The following is a 17,922-nucleotide window of genomic DNA, read 5'->3' on the forward strand; positions in this document are numbered from 1 at the left end:
GAAGCCGCGTGCTGAAGATATTGAGCTTGACTGAGTGAGAGCAAGGGCATCACTTTGTGTTAAAAAGTGGTGGGGACATTTAAGGGCTCATATTAGGGGTGTGACAAAACACTCAGTCCACGAGATGTGAGAATGCATAATATTGGAGTCACGAGAACAAGACAGCAAGCTATTCCAATGCTATTTTGAAGAAATATTCATTGATGAAATAGGCTTTTTTATTGGGGGGTCTAGGGGTCCTCTCCCAGAAGATTTTAAGCATATAACTCTTGATTTCCTGCATTCTAGAGACATTTTCTGCACCAATTTATGGTGGAAATGTCTCTTATTTACATGAAGGGAAACAAAATTCATGTGTTCGGTGACAATTCAGATTATAAAAATATTATCAGCAGCTTGATTTTTTTTAGCCTAAGTTACTTTTTTTTGGACAAGGCCGATCTGTTTTCTTGTATATTTACATTGCATTTCCTTTGTTTTCCTATTGTGTAAGTAAACCTTTCTCATAGAATTTTCATTTGTTATTTAACATTTCTTGTTACAAGCTAATTTTCAAAAAACATTTAGTAAATGTTTTCAAAAGTGGTGTGGACATGTCCCCAGCGTCGTCAGTGTAAATGACACCTATGAGTGAGAGCATGCGTGAGGAGGGGGGCTGTGCAGCATGTGCACAATCAGTGATTGACACTGTGTTAGCGCTCCTGGCTCTCATTGGTTCTTTTGCCGCGGGCGTAGTGGATTCTTGCAAATGGCATTAGGAGGAGCCATAGGAACCTGATTTAGGATATACTGTAGTGACAGTTCCAGCAAATATGCCATGTTATTTCTATATAAGTTACCTTCTGAACCTTTAAGAGATACAGTACATTTTTACTTGCCTATCTAACTAAACACTTTGTGAATCATACAGCCTATGAATGGAAAAAAATTAGTAATTTCTCATATTCTGTGTGAAAAATCAACTACCAGGAAGCAGATGCAGTTCTAGACGATAACTGCAATCTTCGTGTAATGTTAAGCTATCACATGTAATCCAGGAAGTAATGACAGAAGCATTAAGAGGACATACAACTGTGCTTCCATGGTCCGTACTTCTCTAAACTGTTAGTAACTAGTCTACAAAAAATGTTTTATATAGGGCACCATGGTGGCAGAGTGGCACATAACCTTTGTTGCATGTTAGATGCCCCTCTGTGTCACCTCTCATTTCCTGTCCTAAACCATCAACTGTCAAATATCAAATGTCTAATAAAGACAAAAAAATTAAAGAATCAAAAGTAAAATAGCACTTTTTTTAAACATTTGCAGAGGACAGTACCTCGGTTTACATTTTTTATACCACTGGAGTTTTTGGGAAAACATGTATAACCCACTGAGAACAAATGGTTATTTACTAATTCAGGTAAGGTTGGGAAAACTGAAATGTTTAATAGATGTTGCTTTTGAAGCTTTTAACTTCCCTGTGTGTGCGTGCGTTCGTGCGTGCCTGTAATTTTGAAGTGACTGTTAACCTTTAGGGGAAGTTGTAGGCGTTTCCTGTTTGACACATCAGCCACTACTTCTCTCTGTTGTCTTTGTAGTTTGTTTGTTTTATGTCCAACAAGACACATCCACTCTTACTGAGTGTCTGATGTCACTTTTTCTCCCTCTACACTTCTATTTTTTTTAAATCATACCACTCCTGCCTCTGTATTTGTCTTTCAAGTTAATGATAGACACCCCAACATCCCCAGTCACCAGTGGTCTGCCTCTCTTCTTTGTGATCACAGTAACTGCAATAAAACAGGTGAGAACACAAGCACACGATAGCTTCCTCTTTGTTGGGGGGAAAATAGGAACTAACATACATGCAGTAGTATTAAAGTTACATTTTACAAATTGAAACAAAGTCACAATGTTAAATATATGAAAATGTTAATAAGCTGCAATTGATTCAGGATGCTTTATTCTCTAACCAGGAATTAGCTTGCCATTGATATAAAAACATGCTTTTGGAATAAATTAAGCAGCTATTAGACACTTCAGTTGATCCATGAGGATCAGTTTTGCCAGCATTGCATCATCACTGTTGTTCAATAATGCTATATTCCACTGTGAAGTTGCTGTATGGGATCGGTTATGATGAATTTAATTTCTTCATAGGGCTACGAGGATTGGCTGAGACACAAGGCGGACAACGAGGTGAATGGGGCTCCAGTTTTTGTGGTTCGCAGTGGAAGTCTGGTCCAGACAAGATCCAAGAACATCAGGGTAAGATGACAAAAGCTACACTATAATGGAATTATATATTATTCCAATTATACCAGTTCAGAGCTTTACTTGCAATGCAAAGCATTATATATTTGTTCATGGGGGAAACCTAAAACCCAACTAATAATAGCTTTTCACAGCTCACAGTCAACAGCCATAGCTAACTAAACATAGCTTTGCTATTCCCAGTGCTAGTGGTTTTTCTGTAAAGCTCGTCTGTATAGAAAGATAATATAAGATCAGGCATGCAAACTCCTCACGTTTTGGTGAAATTTACCATTTTGAAACCAAAACTGGTCGAACAAGCTTTCCGTCAGAAAGCAAGCCTGTTGTAAGATAGAAGTAAGCTAGCTTACAATGTTAACTGTCCTGTCTGATACAGTAATGTTGCCAAGTTTATCAAAAATGTGCAGCATTAATCAGTACCTTTAACAACTTCTTGACATTTTGTTTTCCGTTCTCTCCCTGTGAACATGACAAAAGAGGAGGGAAGACTAAATCATGTCTGCATGTGTGCTGACCCAGCAGGGATGATATTACATGAGGAAAGTTGATCTACAGGAGAAACCTCTCTGAAAGCAACATAGAATGAGAGCCATACTGCGTTATATTCTGTTAGATTTTTAGATTTTAAATTTTCACCTGCCACCTGAAGTGTTTCCTTTACAATAACAACATAAATAAAAACATTTCCACCACAAATTGATGTAGGAAAGGCAGAAATTTGTGCAGAATATTCACCAGAATTCAGGAAATTAAGTGTTTAATGCTCTAAATTTTCTGTAGGAAGACACCCAGACCCCACCAACACAAATACTTTTTCAGCATAGATGATTTATAGAAAATAGTGTTAAAATATTGTCACATCAATAAGGTGCATCGCCACATCTTGTGAGCTAAGTGTATCTTCACATCCCTAACCTTATGTCCCCACTAATTTTCAACACAAAGTGACGCCCTTGTGTGTCGGTATCTTTCTTTTGTTGCAGTAGACGAAGGCACATTTTCTATACAATTTGTAACCTTAAAACAGGCTGCTCTTACACTGTCTCTGTATGTTTCTCTGCTTGCATTTGTCTGCTTGCATTCTTCTCATCTTTTTCACCCCTGACCAGTTTGCATGCCTGATAAGATATGGTTGTCAATGAAAAGAGAACTGTTTCATACGTTAGGATTGCAAGAAACTGGGGCATTCATAGTATTACAAACACATGCAATTGGAATGTTGGAATGGAGTAATGCATTTGTTGCAGTAATACGAGTCTCTACAAATGCCACTGTTTGTTTAATGTTCATGTTATTGTATTGGACAGACTGGCATTATTTGTCTTTGCAGTTAATTTTCCTGAAGGTCAATGACTTTCAGTGAGGGGGAAATGTATATTTAATATTTTTCGGGTTTCAGTATGGTGCCCCCTAGTTTTACATTATTTTGACTGAGCACTGTTGTCCTGCACTTTAGTTTATTGAATGAGCGCCCAAACAAACATTCACCCGGGAAAAGTGTACTGCTAATGCCAGTTTGCAGGCTAGATAGCTACTTTTACACAGACACTGACACACCCCTCCAGCCATCTTAGAAATGGAGCATTCATAATATTTCCCCAAAGGACCCTTTTTCTTCCTATTGGTAATATGAAACTATTAATAATACATGTAAAAAACATTATTTTTGTTTACAAAAATAACTACATGTTTTTTCAGTTGGGCTTGAATACAAAGGCACAGAGGTATACAAAGTCACTGGGCATCAGCAGAAATGTGAGAGTTGAATACAGTTAAAGTAAATTTTGGCATAAAACTTAAACATTATTAACCTGTGTGTGGGTGTGTGTTTCTGCCTGTCTGTCCAGGTGGGGGACATTGTTCGTGTGGCTAAAGATGAGACCTTCCCAGTTGACCTGGTGTTGCTGTCGTCAGATCGTGCAGAGGGCACCTGTCACATAACCACAGCCAGCCTTGATGGAGAGACCAACCTTAAGGTCAGTGTGTGTGAGTGTGTTGGCTTTGGGAGTACAGTGTTTCCCACAGAATTAGATCCTATTTGTGGTGGTAGCTTATATACCCCATATAAGGTGCTCCTCTATAAATATTTCAGTGCCAAGAACTGGTTGGACTGTTCAACTTTCCCATATGTGTTTTTTGGAAGTTTATAGGTACCCTGTTTTGCTAATACCTCTGGTCCAGACTGTCTTTGCTCCTCCTTAGGATGAGCCCTTTAGACACATTCAGAGTCAGAGTTGGCGAGCAGTTGATATGGACTAGCAGCTATGTACAGCGTCATAGCTCGACTGCCCAGCTCAGAGTGTACACAGAGAGGAGGGGCTATCAACAGAGACCGGTCTGTCTGAGAGCTAAGCAAGGAAGGGCTGAGCAAAACAATGTGCTGTGGGCCTCTACAAAGAAATGAGATTTTACCCATTTTAAATAGTAAAAAAGGCAGGTAAATCAAAGTATGGGAAACACTGGAGTATATGTGAGAAAACTGGTGTGGTATGAAAACTTTTAACAGCTTAACCAGTAACAGCGTGTTCTACATAGAATTTCCATTACAAGTGCAAACAACCATTTGATTGAGTAAACAAGATAGCTGCATATCCACAACCAATCTTAGCAATTAAAACTGCGCAAGCCAACTGCTCCATCTTAAAAGTGCCCCCTGGAGTGTAAATAAGCAAAAGGTACGTTCAGTACATTCAGTAAAAAAAGTTCACTTTCACTGGTTTTCAATAAAGACATTCAGGTGAATTCATAATGAATTGCGACCGCTGACAGTACCATGAACCGTGCATTATTTGCAACCGCTATCTGCCCTGTCTCAATGTCAGATTCACAAAAGCTATTGTGCAAATGATATTACAGCGCATACACACCCACAAAGTTTTGTAGCGGGGTGCAGTTTGCCCTTGTTTTGCATCAGATAAACATCCATCTGCAAATTTTCTGTAGTGGACCCAGTAATATTTGTTTGGTTGTTCTTAGTGTACTGAAGTAGCCTTTCACACAACATAGTTAAGCAACTATGAGAAGAGAATGTATTCCAATTATAACTATTCTAATTATCTATTAACCCCCCTCCTCTTTCATTTGTTTCTATCTGCGGGATATCCCTCGTTTTTCTATGACTCACTCTGTACTGAGTGTTTTGTCAGTGATGCGTCTGAGTGGTTTTCTCTCCCACTCTGCTGTGTGCTGGACTGTTACAATGCATAACCATCATCTCTGCTTCTCACAGCAGTAGGTTTTATGTTTTCCATTTTCATTGTGGTGAATATCAGGTATTGTACTATGTCTGCCATTTATTCACCGCTGACACGATTACTAGAAAGTCTGTGCATGATGCCCCTTATAAATGTGCTTCAGTTACCACCAACTCTCTGAAGACTTTCACTCTAACTGCATGTGGCTATTAGCACTGGTGTTTGTAAATTGGACTTTTTTTTCAATATGCCTCATTTGCATAGAAAAGGGCCACTTTTGCACCAGATGTATGCATATTTACTTTTTTAAATATGTGCAAATAGCACCGAGACAATATTTGCTTGGCAGCGCTTTTAGGATGCCTTTCACCATTTGCTGCATTTCTGTAGTTACTGCCACCAACTGTTGATCAGTGGAATGGTGTGAACTGTGAATAACATTGTTGGGAGACATGTTCATCCTTACATGTGTGCATGATTCAGACAAAAGGGTGACCCACTCATAAAAACCTTACTCCATCCATAGCCCTACTAATGGTGGATTTACTGCAAGTGGATTTTGATGAATGGACTCACGCACAGGGAAAGAGATTTGATGTCATACTGATGCTAATGGAACCCATATTAAAGCTCTATGTATGGAGAGAACCTCTAATTTAGATAGAGAACAATATAATTTAAAAGCTGTTTATTAGAAATTGTTTGCATATACTAGGAATCTGTCTTTAATTTGTCAGAAAATAGAGTTTGGTTGGCAGACCTCTGGGTATCTGTCACATGACTAAAGCCAGCTTGTGTGTGTTTCAGGTATATACATGAAAAAGTCTTCAAATTACTTGGATTTGATTATATAGGGTTTACCCCCAACAGTCTTGCCAGAGGCTATTTTGCTTAATTGTCTCTCTAAAAACACACTGCTGCTGCTGTTAGTTTATTTATACCGCATGGTGGGTGTTTAGCAGAGATTCTCACAAATCTTTGAGCTAGAGTCCAAGTCAAGTCTCAAGTTACTCGTGGTTATAATGAATGTTGTATCACTTGCTGCGTTCAATCCAGGCTTCTTAGAAAACTGCATGGCTATAAGGGATTCTGTAGCTGTAACCTGTTTTTCATTTACAGAGCCCAACCATGTAATGTGCAATGCAATTAATGACAGCTTATAAACTAATGCAAGTCAGCACCAACTGCAGGTTCTCAAACCCAGTGTAACATTATAAGGATATAAATCTGAGACGTTACATGATTTACAATAAACCTGTAACCTGTTCGCAGCCACCGTTAATAATTAACGTGATGGCAGCCAGCGGGACGTAAATGATTACATTAATCGACATCCAAGTTTGGCAAGCAAACAAATGCTCATTCATCTTTTCATAACGAACGACAGTTGGAGTTAACCTCTCGTAGGACATAGCTAAAGCAAGAAGCAAGCTAATGTTGCATGGCCAATGCTGAGCTTAATATGTTTACTAACCTCAGGTTACTAACCTATTTTGCATTCAGTACTTCTTTGTTTGGCTCTTGTTGTATGAAGTTTTAAAGCCAAAGCTTTTGATGAATGGCACAGCAGCTGCCAGTGTTTGTTGTCCTCTCTCACATGTGGCAGCAGATATGTAGTATGTGTTACGTAGGTAATACCCCACATCATAGCCTGATGCACACCTACCCAAAAATGTAACTACATCACGATCAGCTCAGTTTCAGTTGCCATTAGCCATGTTTCCATCAATGTATTGCATTAGAAAAGCTTGATGGAAACAGCAAAATTCACGCTCGCTTGAGGTAGTTTTTGCCTTTGTCGAAAAAGAGTAAATGCGGTAAATGGGAGATGGAAACACTTTTTCCGAATAAGGTCTGACGTAGCGAACTCACAACTGATCAGCTGTTTCTGCTGTCGGCGTCTTGCCCGATTGTGCAGAGTTCTGCGTGCCTGACGAGAATTTCATGCACCTCGCAGCTGTTAACGCTCATTTTTGCTGAGAAAAGAGGTGGATGCAAATCTCGGCAGGTAGCCCTCATCATCATCAGGTGCATCAATTCTCGGCAGGCATGCAAAACTCGGCATAACACCGGATATTCCCATAAGGCAAGGCAAGTTTATTTGTATAGCACATTTCAACAACAAGGTAATTCAAAGTGCTTTACATAAAACATAAAAGCAACATAGGGAAATTTAAAAAAAATACACATTAAAATATAATAAACGTTACAGTGCAGTGTACAATCAGGATTAAAAGAGTTAAATGGAAAATAAAAACAGGCTGAGGTGTTGAGCAAATAATTGAGTTACAATTATTTTGAAAAGAGAATAAACAGAAGTACACTCAATCTACTCTCTAGCTAGTCTGTACTCCGGTCTATAGCAATCTTTGGGTCCACTGAAACTCCAAAAACCCTCGAACACTACAGAGAAACCAGGACATGTTTTTCCGCAGGCCACTTTGATCCAGTTATACTCTGAACCCACCTGCGCGTTTACAGGTGGACAGAGGTTCCTGCAAATCACTCAGGTGTGAGATTTAAGACCATTTCCTTCACTCTGTTCAATCTCACTCTCATTATCTTTTCACTCAATTACCTACTCATTTCTCACCGTGTAAATATTAAATTAAAAGCAATGGTAAAAAGCTAAAAACAAAGAAAAAGAAAACGGGACAGTAAAAGTTACCGCATCACATGCGGAGACATGGCTGGCAACTTGCCCTCTTGAAACACATTTCTGAGGACCTCTCTCCATTTCTCTTAAGATCAATGGCCATCAGGTTCATGCAACTGGTTTTGTTTCTGGTTTGGAACACATACGTCTTGTTTATTACAGCCATGTGTTATGTGACGTATGTGTTACTGACGTAACTACGCTTGCCGTAGCCTGGTTTATTCGCTCCAAACCAGCTGATGGAAACGCACATATTTCACAATTTCTATTTTTTCTCTTTTTTTTGCGACATTTCAAAAGTACGCTTAAAATTCGCATGACAGTTAGATGAAAACATGGCCATTGTTAATAGGAACCTACACCAAACATTTACCCATTCGCCCTACGCTGGCATTCCCCTCCTTTGTATGGCCAGGTAAACAGTTGAGGTGCAGCCTCCTTCCCGAACCAGTTGTTTTCTAAATAGGAAGCTTTTTGTTCTAACTATAGATCTATTTGTTCATGAGTTTACCGTGTTCGTTTTTGTAAACTGAAAAAGTATCTTTTGCCCTGTATGTATGTAGACTCACTACTCTGTGGCGGAGACCGCAGTGTGTCAGTCTGTGTCCCAACTGGAGGCTCTGCATGCTGTGGTGGAGTGTCAACAGCCAGAAGCTGACCTGTACAGGTAAGCGGCACCTTAACTAGTGAGAACATGAAAAGACAAGTGTGAAGTCACATACAATAAAGAAAGAATACTCCCAAGTAAACGCGTATTTGTATTAGAAATGAAGAGTGTGCCTTTAGAATCCTCAGGAAGATTTTTGTGTTTATAAATTTTTTTAGCTTTTTATTTAACTGTTAATTGTTACACTGTACACGTACATAATACTTTTAATTAATTTCATTTTCTGGGGACCCCGAAGTAACCCTGGAAGTGTCCAGATACTTTGTGAAAAACCACTAGAAATGCCCTGCCAGAAATGTGTTATTCAGTGGATTATGGGGTGAGATGGCTTCATCACCTCTTCAACAACCCCTCTTCCTCTTGTCGGTCTCAGCTGGCTACTTCAGGATTGATCAGCGTATTTTTAGATCAGGCAGTTTGTTTCGGTGGCAGTTTTCTCCCTTCCCCCACTCTTGGTTGCTGTGTCTCTCTTTTAACACTAATTCTGTTTAAATGCACATACCTGACCCAGCTTTTGTCAGCTTTCTACAGTAATCTCATTTCTTGAACATCATATTAACCAGAAACCTGGTTTCCTTAATCAGATTAAGGGATTAAGATAAACATTAGTAGACTTCTGCTGGAAGAACCTGATTGTATACGCTTTACCAGGTTTCTTATGGGATTATTCTTAACCAGTGTGCATGTGCTCAACAGACACTCCAGACAGGGAAAGGACTGCTGTGGCAGCAGTGCAGCAGGATCAAAGTAAAGATCTGTACTTGGTCCAATACATACTTGTTTTTCATATAATTTAATCCAAAATCCAACTAAAACGGAAATTGGAAAAATGTATCAGTTTCCTCTGAACAGTTTTTTTTTTGTTTAACATTGAGACACATTCTCACAGTTAAGGAAAAGCTGTAGACTACCGAGTAACCAGGTGTCTCAGATTTCCTGTATTTCTAGAATTTCTTCTAGCAGCCTGGTTTTCCGTGTGCATGTGAGTGTAGTTGCTGTCTCTATCACCCCACTCAACTAAAATGCCTCGTGGTGTTTTCTAGGTTTGTCGGTCGGATTACAGTGACTCAGCATGGAGAGGAGATAGTCAGGTGAGACCAGCTTTATCCAGTTGCATTGCACAAAATTTAATTGATAATTATATGTTGTCGGAAAAGCTGAAGATACCCCATGCACAGCAGTGCTTCTCTCCTGTTTGCCAGCTGGTACAGAGCAAACCACATTAAACCAGCCTTCTGATTAGTGTAAGGCCTGGCACCAAAGTCGCAATCAGACAAATAAATGGGACTGTAGAGGGTGAAACAGGAAAGCATATCTGTGTGTTTAGTTATTTTTAGGTTACAAAATGTTACAACATGATTAACCACTGGTCTAAAGAGACTTAGCTGTTTGAGATATTTAAACAGCACTGGACTGCTATGCCACCGGAAAAAAAAACATGCAGCTAAATAAAAATGATTAATTACATGTACAGATTAGAAGATGCATGAGTCTTACAGGCTGTTGAGTTTATTTTAGTTGTTGATTTAGTTTATATCACATTCCTTATGTGTTTTGTTTGTGCCAAAATGTTATAGCCACATCCATCTTTCGCTGTATTTATGTTGTTTTTGTTTGCTTATATGTCAGACCGTTGGGTCCAGAGAATTTGCTACTGCGTGGAGCCAGGTTGAAAAATACCAAAGAGATTTATGGTGAGTCAATACAGTTGGAATCAAAAGAAAGGGTCCTGCAAAAGCAAATCCTCCACCTGAGAGGCAAACAGCTAGGGGGTAAAGAAAAAAAAAAGAGAAGACATGATCACCATGGAAACATGGATGATTTTGGTGTCTTGTGCAGGAATTCATGAGTCAACCAGTAGTCTAATGGACTAATCTCCCACAAGCCTGGTATAATACTTTAACCAACTGTTGCAGGTGTGGCGGTTTACACAGGGATGGAGTCCAAGATGGCCCTCAACTATAAGTGCAAGTCCCAAAAGCGCTCTGCAGTAGAGAAGTGAGCACTTTCTGTTGTCTCCCATAGTAAAGAAAATATTGCTGCTATATGCTGATATGCTTAGTTTAACATTCAACTTTAAAATATGTTCCTGTGTCAGGTCCATGAATACCTTTCTAATCATCTACCTGGGCATCTTGCTGTTTGAGGCCATCCTCAGCACCATCCTGAAGTACGCCTGGCAGGCTGAGGACAAATGGGGCGAGCCTTTCTACAACCAAAAGACAGAACAAGAGAGAAACAGCAGTCCGGTTAGTCTGCTTTGCATTAAGCATTAGGAGAATGTATTCTTATTGATTTTGTAAGTAGTACAGATTATAAGCTGCAGAGATAAGACAAGGTAAGATAAGTCAACATTCAACTTCCTTCCACTTTCATCTACTTGCCAAATAATGACTCTCTACTGCAGACATAAATTAATAGGAAGATATGAAGATGAGCCTACACATGTAAGCACATCCTAGAAGGGTGCTGGTAGGGTGGTTTTAGGATTTGTAGATTTTGTGACGAGGCATAAGAGAGGAAGTGCCTTTCATGGGGCAAGTCTGCCGACCTATCAGCCTACCTGCCAACACTAATTAGTCAGAGAGAACAGCAGCATCTATGTATTGAGACAAAGGGGAAATATCACTTCCCTTCTCCCTGGAGACAGAGAGAGGAATACTAGCAACTGAATGCAATGAATGGCTGTGTTTTTAGACTTAGGATAACAGGTGCTCCAGAAACCTGCTAGCCCGCTACTATATTTTCTGTTCTATATTTCCTGCCTGCTCCTAGACAGTTAATTTTATAAGTTTAATTTCTTTATTTTGTTAAGTAAGTTAGTCAGAGCTAATTTACAGGTCTACCGTGTCAAACTTGTTTTTTCTATAGCTGCTGAAACACCATCAGTCTGTGTGGTTCACAAGTGTATTAAACACATTTATTTTGCAATCTAAATCTTTTAAATGTGGATGCAAATAGGGAATCAGAAAACAAAAAAATATTGATGTAACGTAGGCATCCCATTTCTCCAAATGTGTAAGTGTATGTACAGTTGTTATTAGACCGATTGTGCAATTTGAGCAATTAAACCTTGGACACTTGATTCATATAATTCATGTAGACATTTCAAAAGTTCATTTAAATTTCACATCCCCCTCAATTGTTTTTTCTATTATCTCTATTATAACTCTCTCCATCTTGCTTCCAACAACAATTCAGTGTTTACATTTGTTATCCTGAAGTGTAGGTGACACCTTACTGTCTTGTTTCACTCCTCATTTTTGTCCTCATTGACCTGCCCTCCTCTTGTGTCTCATTCTAATAAATTTTACTCATATCCTTCTTTAGATCTTGAAGTTCATCTCAGACTTCTTGGCATTTCTGGTCCTCTATAATTTCATCATCCCCATCTCGCTGTACGTTACTGTGGAGATGCAGAAGTTCCTGGGGTCCTTTTTTATAGGCTGGGATTTGGACCTTTACCATGAGGAGAGTGACCAGAAAGCTCAGGTCAACACTTCTGACCTCAATGAGGAGCTGGGACAGGTATGGAATAGAAATGCAGGAACACATACAGCAAGGGAGTAAAGATACACACACACCGCTGGATTATTATACTGAAAAAAAAAATCTAAATAATAATACACTATTTGTCAGATGCCAGATCAGAAAAATACTGGAACTTAAATTTGAAAGGATTGCTATGGCACAGATTAATTAAAACACTGTATTTCAACCCTTTCCCTGAACTGGAGAAGTACTTGACTTGATTTATTTCCTCTCTGGAGTAGTAATACAATAAGATGACAACTGGCAAATGTACTTTTACATCAGTGTGGGGAAGTGAAAAATAACTGAAACGATTTACAGACTGTACAGACAGTCACAGACTAATAACAGCACTAATAATGACAACACATTCCTCCTGCTGATAATCCTATGCATAGACAAAAAAAAAACAGTTTTGAGGGGTTTGAGATGGTCATAAGTGAGATTTTTTTGTTCTCCGGGGGAATCATTGCTTAGACCGGGCGCAGAATTTCATAGTTACACGCTGACGCATGTATCAGGGTGTCCGCGGGGTCTTAAAAAGTCTTAAAAGTTAATAAATACATTTTGCGAAAATTAAGGCCATTAAAAAAGTATTAAATCTTTATCGCCATTTAACAAGGTTTTAAATGTTGAAGATATTTTTTTCAATGTGAAAATCCTGTTTGTCCAAAAGTTTGTTTGCTAAAAGTGTAGATCAGAGGTCACTAATAGGCGGACCGCGGTCCGGATCCGGACCCAGCCGCCGTCCTCTCCGGACCGCCGACCTACAGCACATTTATTATTGAGACTTACTACCTCGTGACGGAGCGTTTCTATTTTAACCCGCGCAGCTTTTCTAGCATTTACTGTACTGGTTTAGAGGACCAGGAAACTCACAGACCAATCGCATGTGCTCCAATCGTCTCATGTGACGCTGCTCAGCCAATCAAATCTGTGCATACCGAGGCTTGCGAGTCGAGTCCGCGAGATTCACCAGAGACGTTTTGGAAACACACCCGAATTGAGGAGACGAAAGATAAAAGAGATTTCACATGACTTTTAATCAAGAATGTACAGATTTTTACATGTACATTCCTCCCACGGGCAGTTCAAAACCAGAATATCTCATAGATCTCCAATATGCTAGCTGGAGCTCACGTTTCTCACTGAACAACAGAAAGTAGGAAAGTGGTAGCTCTGTAAGAGGAAATGAAAGAGAAGAGGAGGCAATACAGCTGTTCATTTGTTATGATGTGTTGAGTGTTTATTATAAAATTGGTTAAGACTACACTTCATCACTTCAAGCTACACTTTTTATTACATTTTTTCTAAAAATTAGGCACTTTAGTTTACCTAAATTTAGAATTTATTATTTGAATAGTTATTATTTATTATCCCTCCAGTTTGATGTGAAAACTGACTGAAATATTATTTGATTTGACAGTCCGTTGTTGACTAAAAACATGTGTTGATACAACTATAGGTTATAGTACTGAATGATAACGCAAGTTCGTCGTTTTGATGTTCCGGACCTTTGCTTCAGGAAATTTTCTCTAACTAGACCTCTTTGAAATCTTATTGAATACCCCTGGTGTAGATGAACATATTTATTTATAATGCATAGCCAAAACTACTAGACAGGCAGAGAGCGACTGTGTGATTCGTTGCTGTAACGCGCAGGGATCTACCGAGCGCCTATTTCTCTCTTAAACGCTCCAACAAATAGATCCGTGCAAACCGGAAAATAATTTACGAATACAACCGACCGTAATCTCCCACCCCGCCGGACCTGCAACGTTAATCGTCCGAAACATAGTCGGAGTGGCGATCAGTAGTAACGGGATTAACCCGGTTGGCCGGTCGCTCTGTGGCCACCTGAACAGCCCCGTTCCTGAAAAACTAGAGCGAGATGCGCCTCCAGCAGCTGAATCGGTAAGACAGAAGACAACAGGGAAAATTAAAGGAGCGCGTGGGTTTGGCTAACGTTAGCTGGCTATTTAGCTAAATCTCTGCTTTTTAATGAAACACGTTCAACACAGATCAATCACAGCCTAGATGGAGCAGGATTTTTAAAAAAAAGTTTGATGTGCTGCAACAAACTGTCAAACAAATGTTGAACTCCGTGTTCTGCATAAACAGTTATGATTATTGACGAGGTAGAAGCCTGCATAAAATCAAGGTTGGAGATTCACGTAGCCTGGAGCATTTTTCTTGTACAAAGTTAATGAATAAAAATCAACCCCAAACTGAAACAGCTGTAATTTGAATTAATATTACACTAGTAGTAAGTTATATACTATTATATGAAATTATATTGAACATAATGAATATATTAAAATCAAACTTACAGTTTACTATTAAGTTAACAATGTACTTTTAACTTAATGTTATAATATTATACTAATACAGTCATTTAGACTAATTCCTCCTCCAGGTTGTACCTGTGCTACACCGCCTACGTTACGTTATTCATCACTCAGTTTATTCTCTTCATCTTTGTTCCCTCCTGTTGTATTGATCAAGTTATCACACATATCATTGCAGGCAAGCTCACATTATCTAGTTTAAACCAACTAAAACAAAATTACACTGTTTCACATGATTTGCTGTAATATTGCGTACATAAACGGCATAGCTTATGTAAGACAGCTGCTTTTCGCAGGAAATCTGACCAGTCCTTCACACAGAGAACAATAGGCCTATAGTATTTAAAAACTCAAAAATTTCCATTTTAAAGGTGTGTGGCAGATTTAATCGGTTACAGCTCAAAGTGGCGCGGCAGTCTTGAAATATGTTGAAAAAGTCTTGAAAAGGTCTTAAAAAGGTATTGAATTTTACTACAGGATTCCTGTATATACCCTGATGTATAATGAAATCAATGTATTTCTGTAACGGTGACGTTATAGGTGAACGTTATTCCTCCACAAGATATTCCCTCATATCCTACCTTTATTTAATCAGGTTATCTCTTTTGTAAGAGGGAACTAAGTACAGCAGATAGAAAGAAAAACAAACACAGCCAGACACAACAAAAACACAGATAGCATCACAGACATCATTAAATAGATTTGAAGATAAAAGTTTCTATTATATGATTTGGTCTTTCTGTTTCCTAGGTGGAGTATGTGTTTACAGATAAGACGGGTACGCTAACAGAAAATGAGATGCACTTCCGTGAGTGCTCAATTAATGGAATCAAGTACCGGGAAGTTAACGGCAAACTGGTACCAGAGGGAATGACTGACGATTCACCAGATGGTTCTACGCCTCACCTGGTAACTCGCATACATACGCATTACATTTATTTTCTTTTGCAGACACGTACTGTACATACATATAAGCTGTTCTCACTGCTGCCATCAAACAAGCACAGCATATGAACAAATCAACCTCAAATGTTAGGGATTGCTTTTACCAACAATAGATAATTAGACTATGCACAAAATGTGCAAACATTCAGGATGTGCATTATAAGCTCTTCACCCAAATTAACCTCTGCTACAGTTAGAGGTTGCTTTTTGAAAATGAAGTGACTGGTTCTGGTCCTTCCTTTCTCATCATTCCCTGTTGTCTCTCCATCCAGATCGGTGATGAATTGTTATTTCTCAAGGCAGTGTCATTGTGTCACACGGTTCAAATCAGCTACGACCAGCCAGACTGCCTGGGTGGGGGAGGAGACCCATTCTCCCAGGCAAATGGTTTCTCTTCCAATCACATGGAATACTACGCCTCATCACCGGATGAGAAATCTTTAGTAGAGGCAACAAAGAGGTAAGGTTACATAGAGTTTCTTTAAGAGACTTCTCCTCTTCTTTAAATTTCAAATTGTGCACAGGTTGAAGAACCAGCTAAGCTAGTTGATTCACGCAATGGGGCTCCAGCCTGTGCAAACTCATTTGACACATACCTTGCATAATTAGAAGTAGCTGTGCTCTGTGATCAGTGACAACACATAAAATTAGCAGCAGCTATATTCCTTTGGTTGTGGTACTGGGATTTTGTATTTTCAAACCTGGATTGTGTCTGCACTGTTCTATAGTGCTGGCGTGGATTGTTGAGAATAAGGTACCTGAATCTGTGGTCTCTCCAGCAGTGCCAATCACTGTTATTTCTATTACTGAAAGCAGGGTTGGGCACACACCTGTAGCTGGAACAAGTCAACAGCTAAAATCTGAAAGGAACCAAGAAACACAGTAGTCAGTGAAAGTTGAGAGAAGGAAATGTTTGAGAAAAATTACCCCTATCTTCCATGTGTATTGTGGTGATCCATAAGAGCTTGTAGTTTCACCATATTGCATGGGTATGTGATTGTTACAACTCAGGAAATGTGTACATTCCTGTCTTTACTTAATTGTGTGGTGGCCTCAATGATGCAAGAAAATTAAATTTATCACAGCTATTGGTTATGTGTGATGACCATTTTCTTCAGTCTACTCCATTTCTTGATCATTACACTCTTGTGAATCCTGGCCATTGAAATTTCACTTGCCGTACTACTTGTTCCGATTGCGTCAGCTGCTAAGGGACATTGAAGTACTTTGCACTAAGACAGTGGCTGACTTTTTCTTACTAGCTTGTTGTTCATTTTATTGTCACAGGAAAGTAGTGCAAGCAAAAATTTAATGAGAAAACCCTCAAGCACTGTGTGTGAAATAGCTCAAAAGGGGAAAAACATTAATAGAAAGTGACCAGTACCATTATTGATGAATAGTAGCGAAGGAAGCTAAAGCTTTAAAACCTCCTTTGAGGAAAAAACTAAATATATATATATATATATATATACACTATTAGGAAATGTTGCTGTGTAGAACCCATCTAAATTGTCATACTGTGTTGTTTAACAAAGCCAATGTAGTTTTCACACCATCAAATTCAATTATGTCAAGCAGTGAGGGGCTGCACCCATGACCCACTGTCTCCATGCTCCATTGAGACTGTGTTGATTTAAACCGAAAGGTGACACTGTTGGTTCATAACCACAATAAATAACACTCAGTTAATGTTACAATACCATTACAATGGCCGACAATGTACATTGATTGTATATTATAGGTAATTGTTTTTACTGAAATGTGACACCAGTGGTCAGATTACACAATACATACAGGGATTACATATTTTGGAACTGCATTCTGGTGTTTAAACCATGTAAGATCCATTGGTTTGATGCTGTGGCTCATTGTGGGTCCTAGATGTTATTACATTGTTTAGAGTCTAGGTTTTCTCTTTGTTCACCTGCATTTCTTTAGGTTGTCCCACCTTTTAAACCTTAAATACATGCCAATAACCGTAAGCACCAGCCCCTGACCCTGAAGAAGATTAATAACTGGATGAATTAATGATTGAGGACACTATTTTTGTGGTGATGCAGCAATTAGTGCAAGCCTCTTTGGGAAGAAGCGTAAACAGGAAAAATGAGGCAGTGCAAAGTAGGGCTGTAACTTGTAAAATGATGAATAATCATCTTCACTTTTTCCCAAAGCCCAAGATGAAGTCTTCAGATGTCTTGTTTTGTGCATAACCCAATGATATTCATAGAGTAAAGAAACAAGAAAATATTCCAATCAATATTCCATCAAGAAGCTGGAATCAGAGAATTTTCTTTCTTAAAAAATAACTCAAAAATTAATGTTTAA

At 38.9% G+C, this 17,922-nt stretch overlaps 1 protein-coding gene across 1 annotated transcript in view; it reads left to right on the forward strand.

Annotated features, from left to right (window-relative positions):
- The window catches only part of atp11b (ATPase phospholipid transporting 11B (putative)), a 62,614-nt gene that overhangs the window by 10,937 nt on the left and 33,755 nt on the right, over positions 1–17,922 (forward strand). Inside the window, exons 4-14 of the mRNA XM_038715183.1 lie at positions 1,706–1,786; positions 2,143–2,250; positions 4,104–4,232; positions 8,670–8,773; positions 9,817–9,864; positions 10,403–10,467; positions 10,690–10,771; positions 10,872–11,022; positions 12,104–12,301; positions 15,403–15,561; positions 15,870–16,057. Of these exons, the coding sequence (XP_038571111.1) occupies positions 1,706–1,786; positions 2,143–2,250; positions 4,104–4,232; positions 8,670–8,773; positions 9,817–9,864; positions 10,403–10,467; positions 10,690–10,771; positions 10,872–11,022; positions 12,104–12,301; positions 15,403–15,561; positions 15,870–16,057 (1,313 nt within the window). The remainder of the gene's footprint in view (positions 1–1,705; positions 1,787–2,142; positions 2,251–4,103; positions 4,233–8,669; positions 8,774–9,816; positions 9,865–10,402; positions 10,468–10,689; positions 10,772–10,871; positions 11,023–12,103; positions 12,302–15,402; positions 15,562–15,869; positions 16,058–17,922) is intronic.

The sequence above is a fragment of the Micropterus salmoides genome, unplaced genomic scaffold, assembly GCF_014851395.1.
Source record: "Micropterus salmoides isolate LMB-PRFRI ecotype aquatic unplaced genomic scaffold, ASM1485139v1 Ms_hic_scaffold_13, whole genome shotgun sequence".
NCBI lineage: Eukaryota > Metazoa > Chordata > Actinopteri > Centrarchiformes > Centrarchidae > Micropterus > Micropterus salmoides.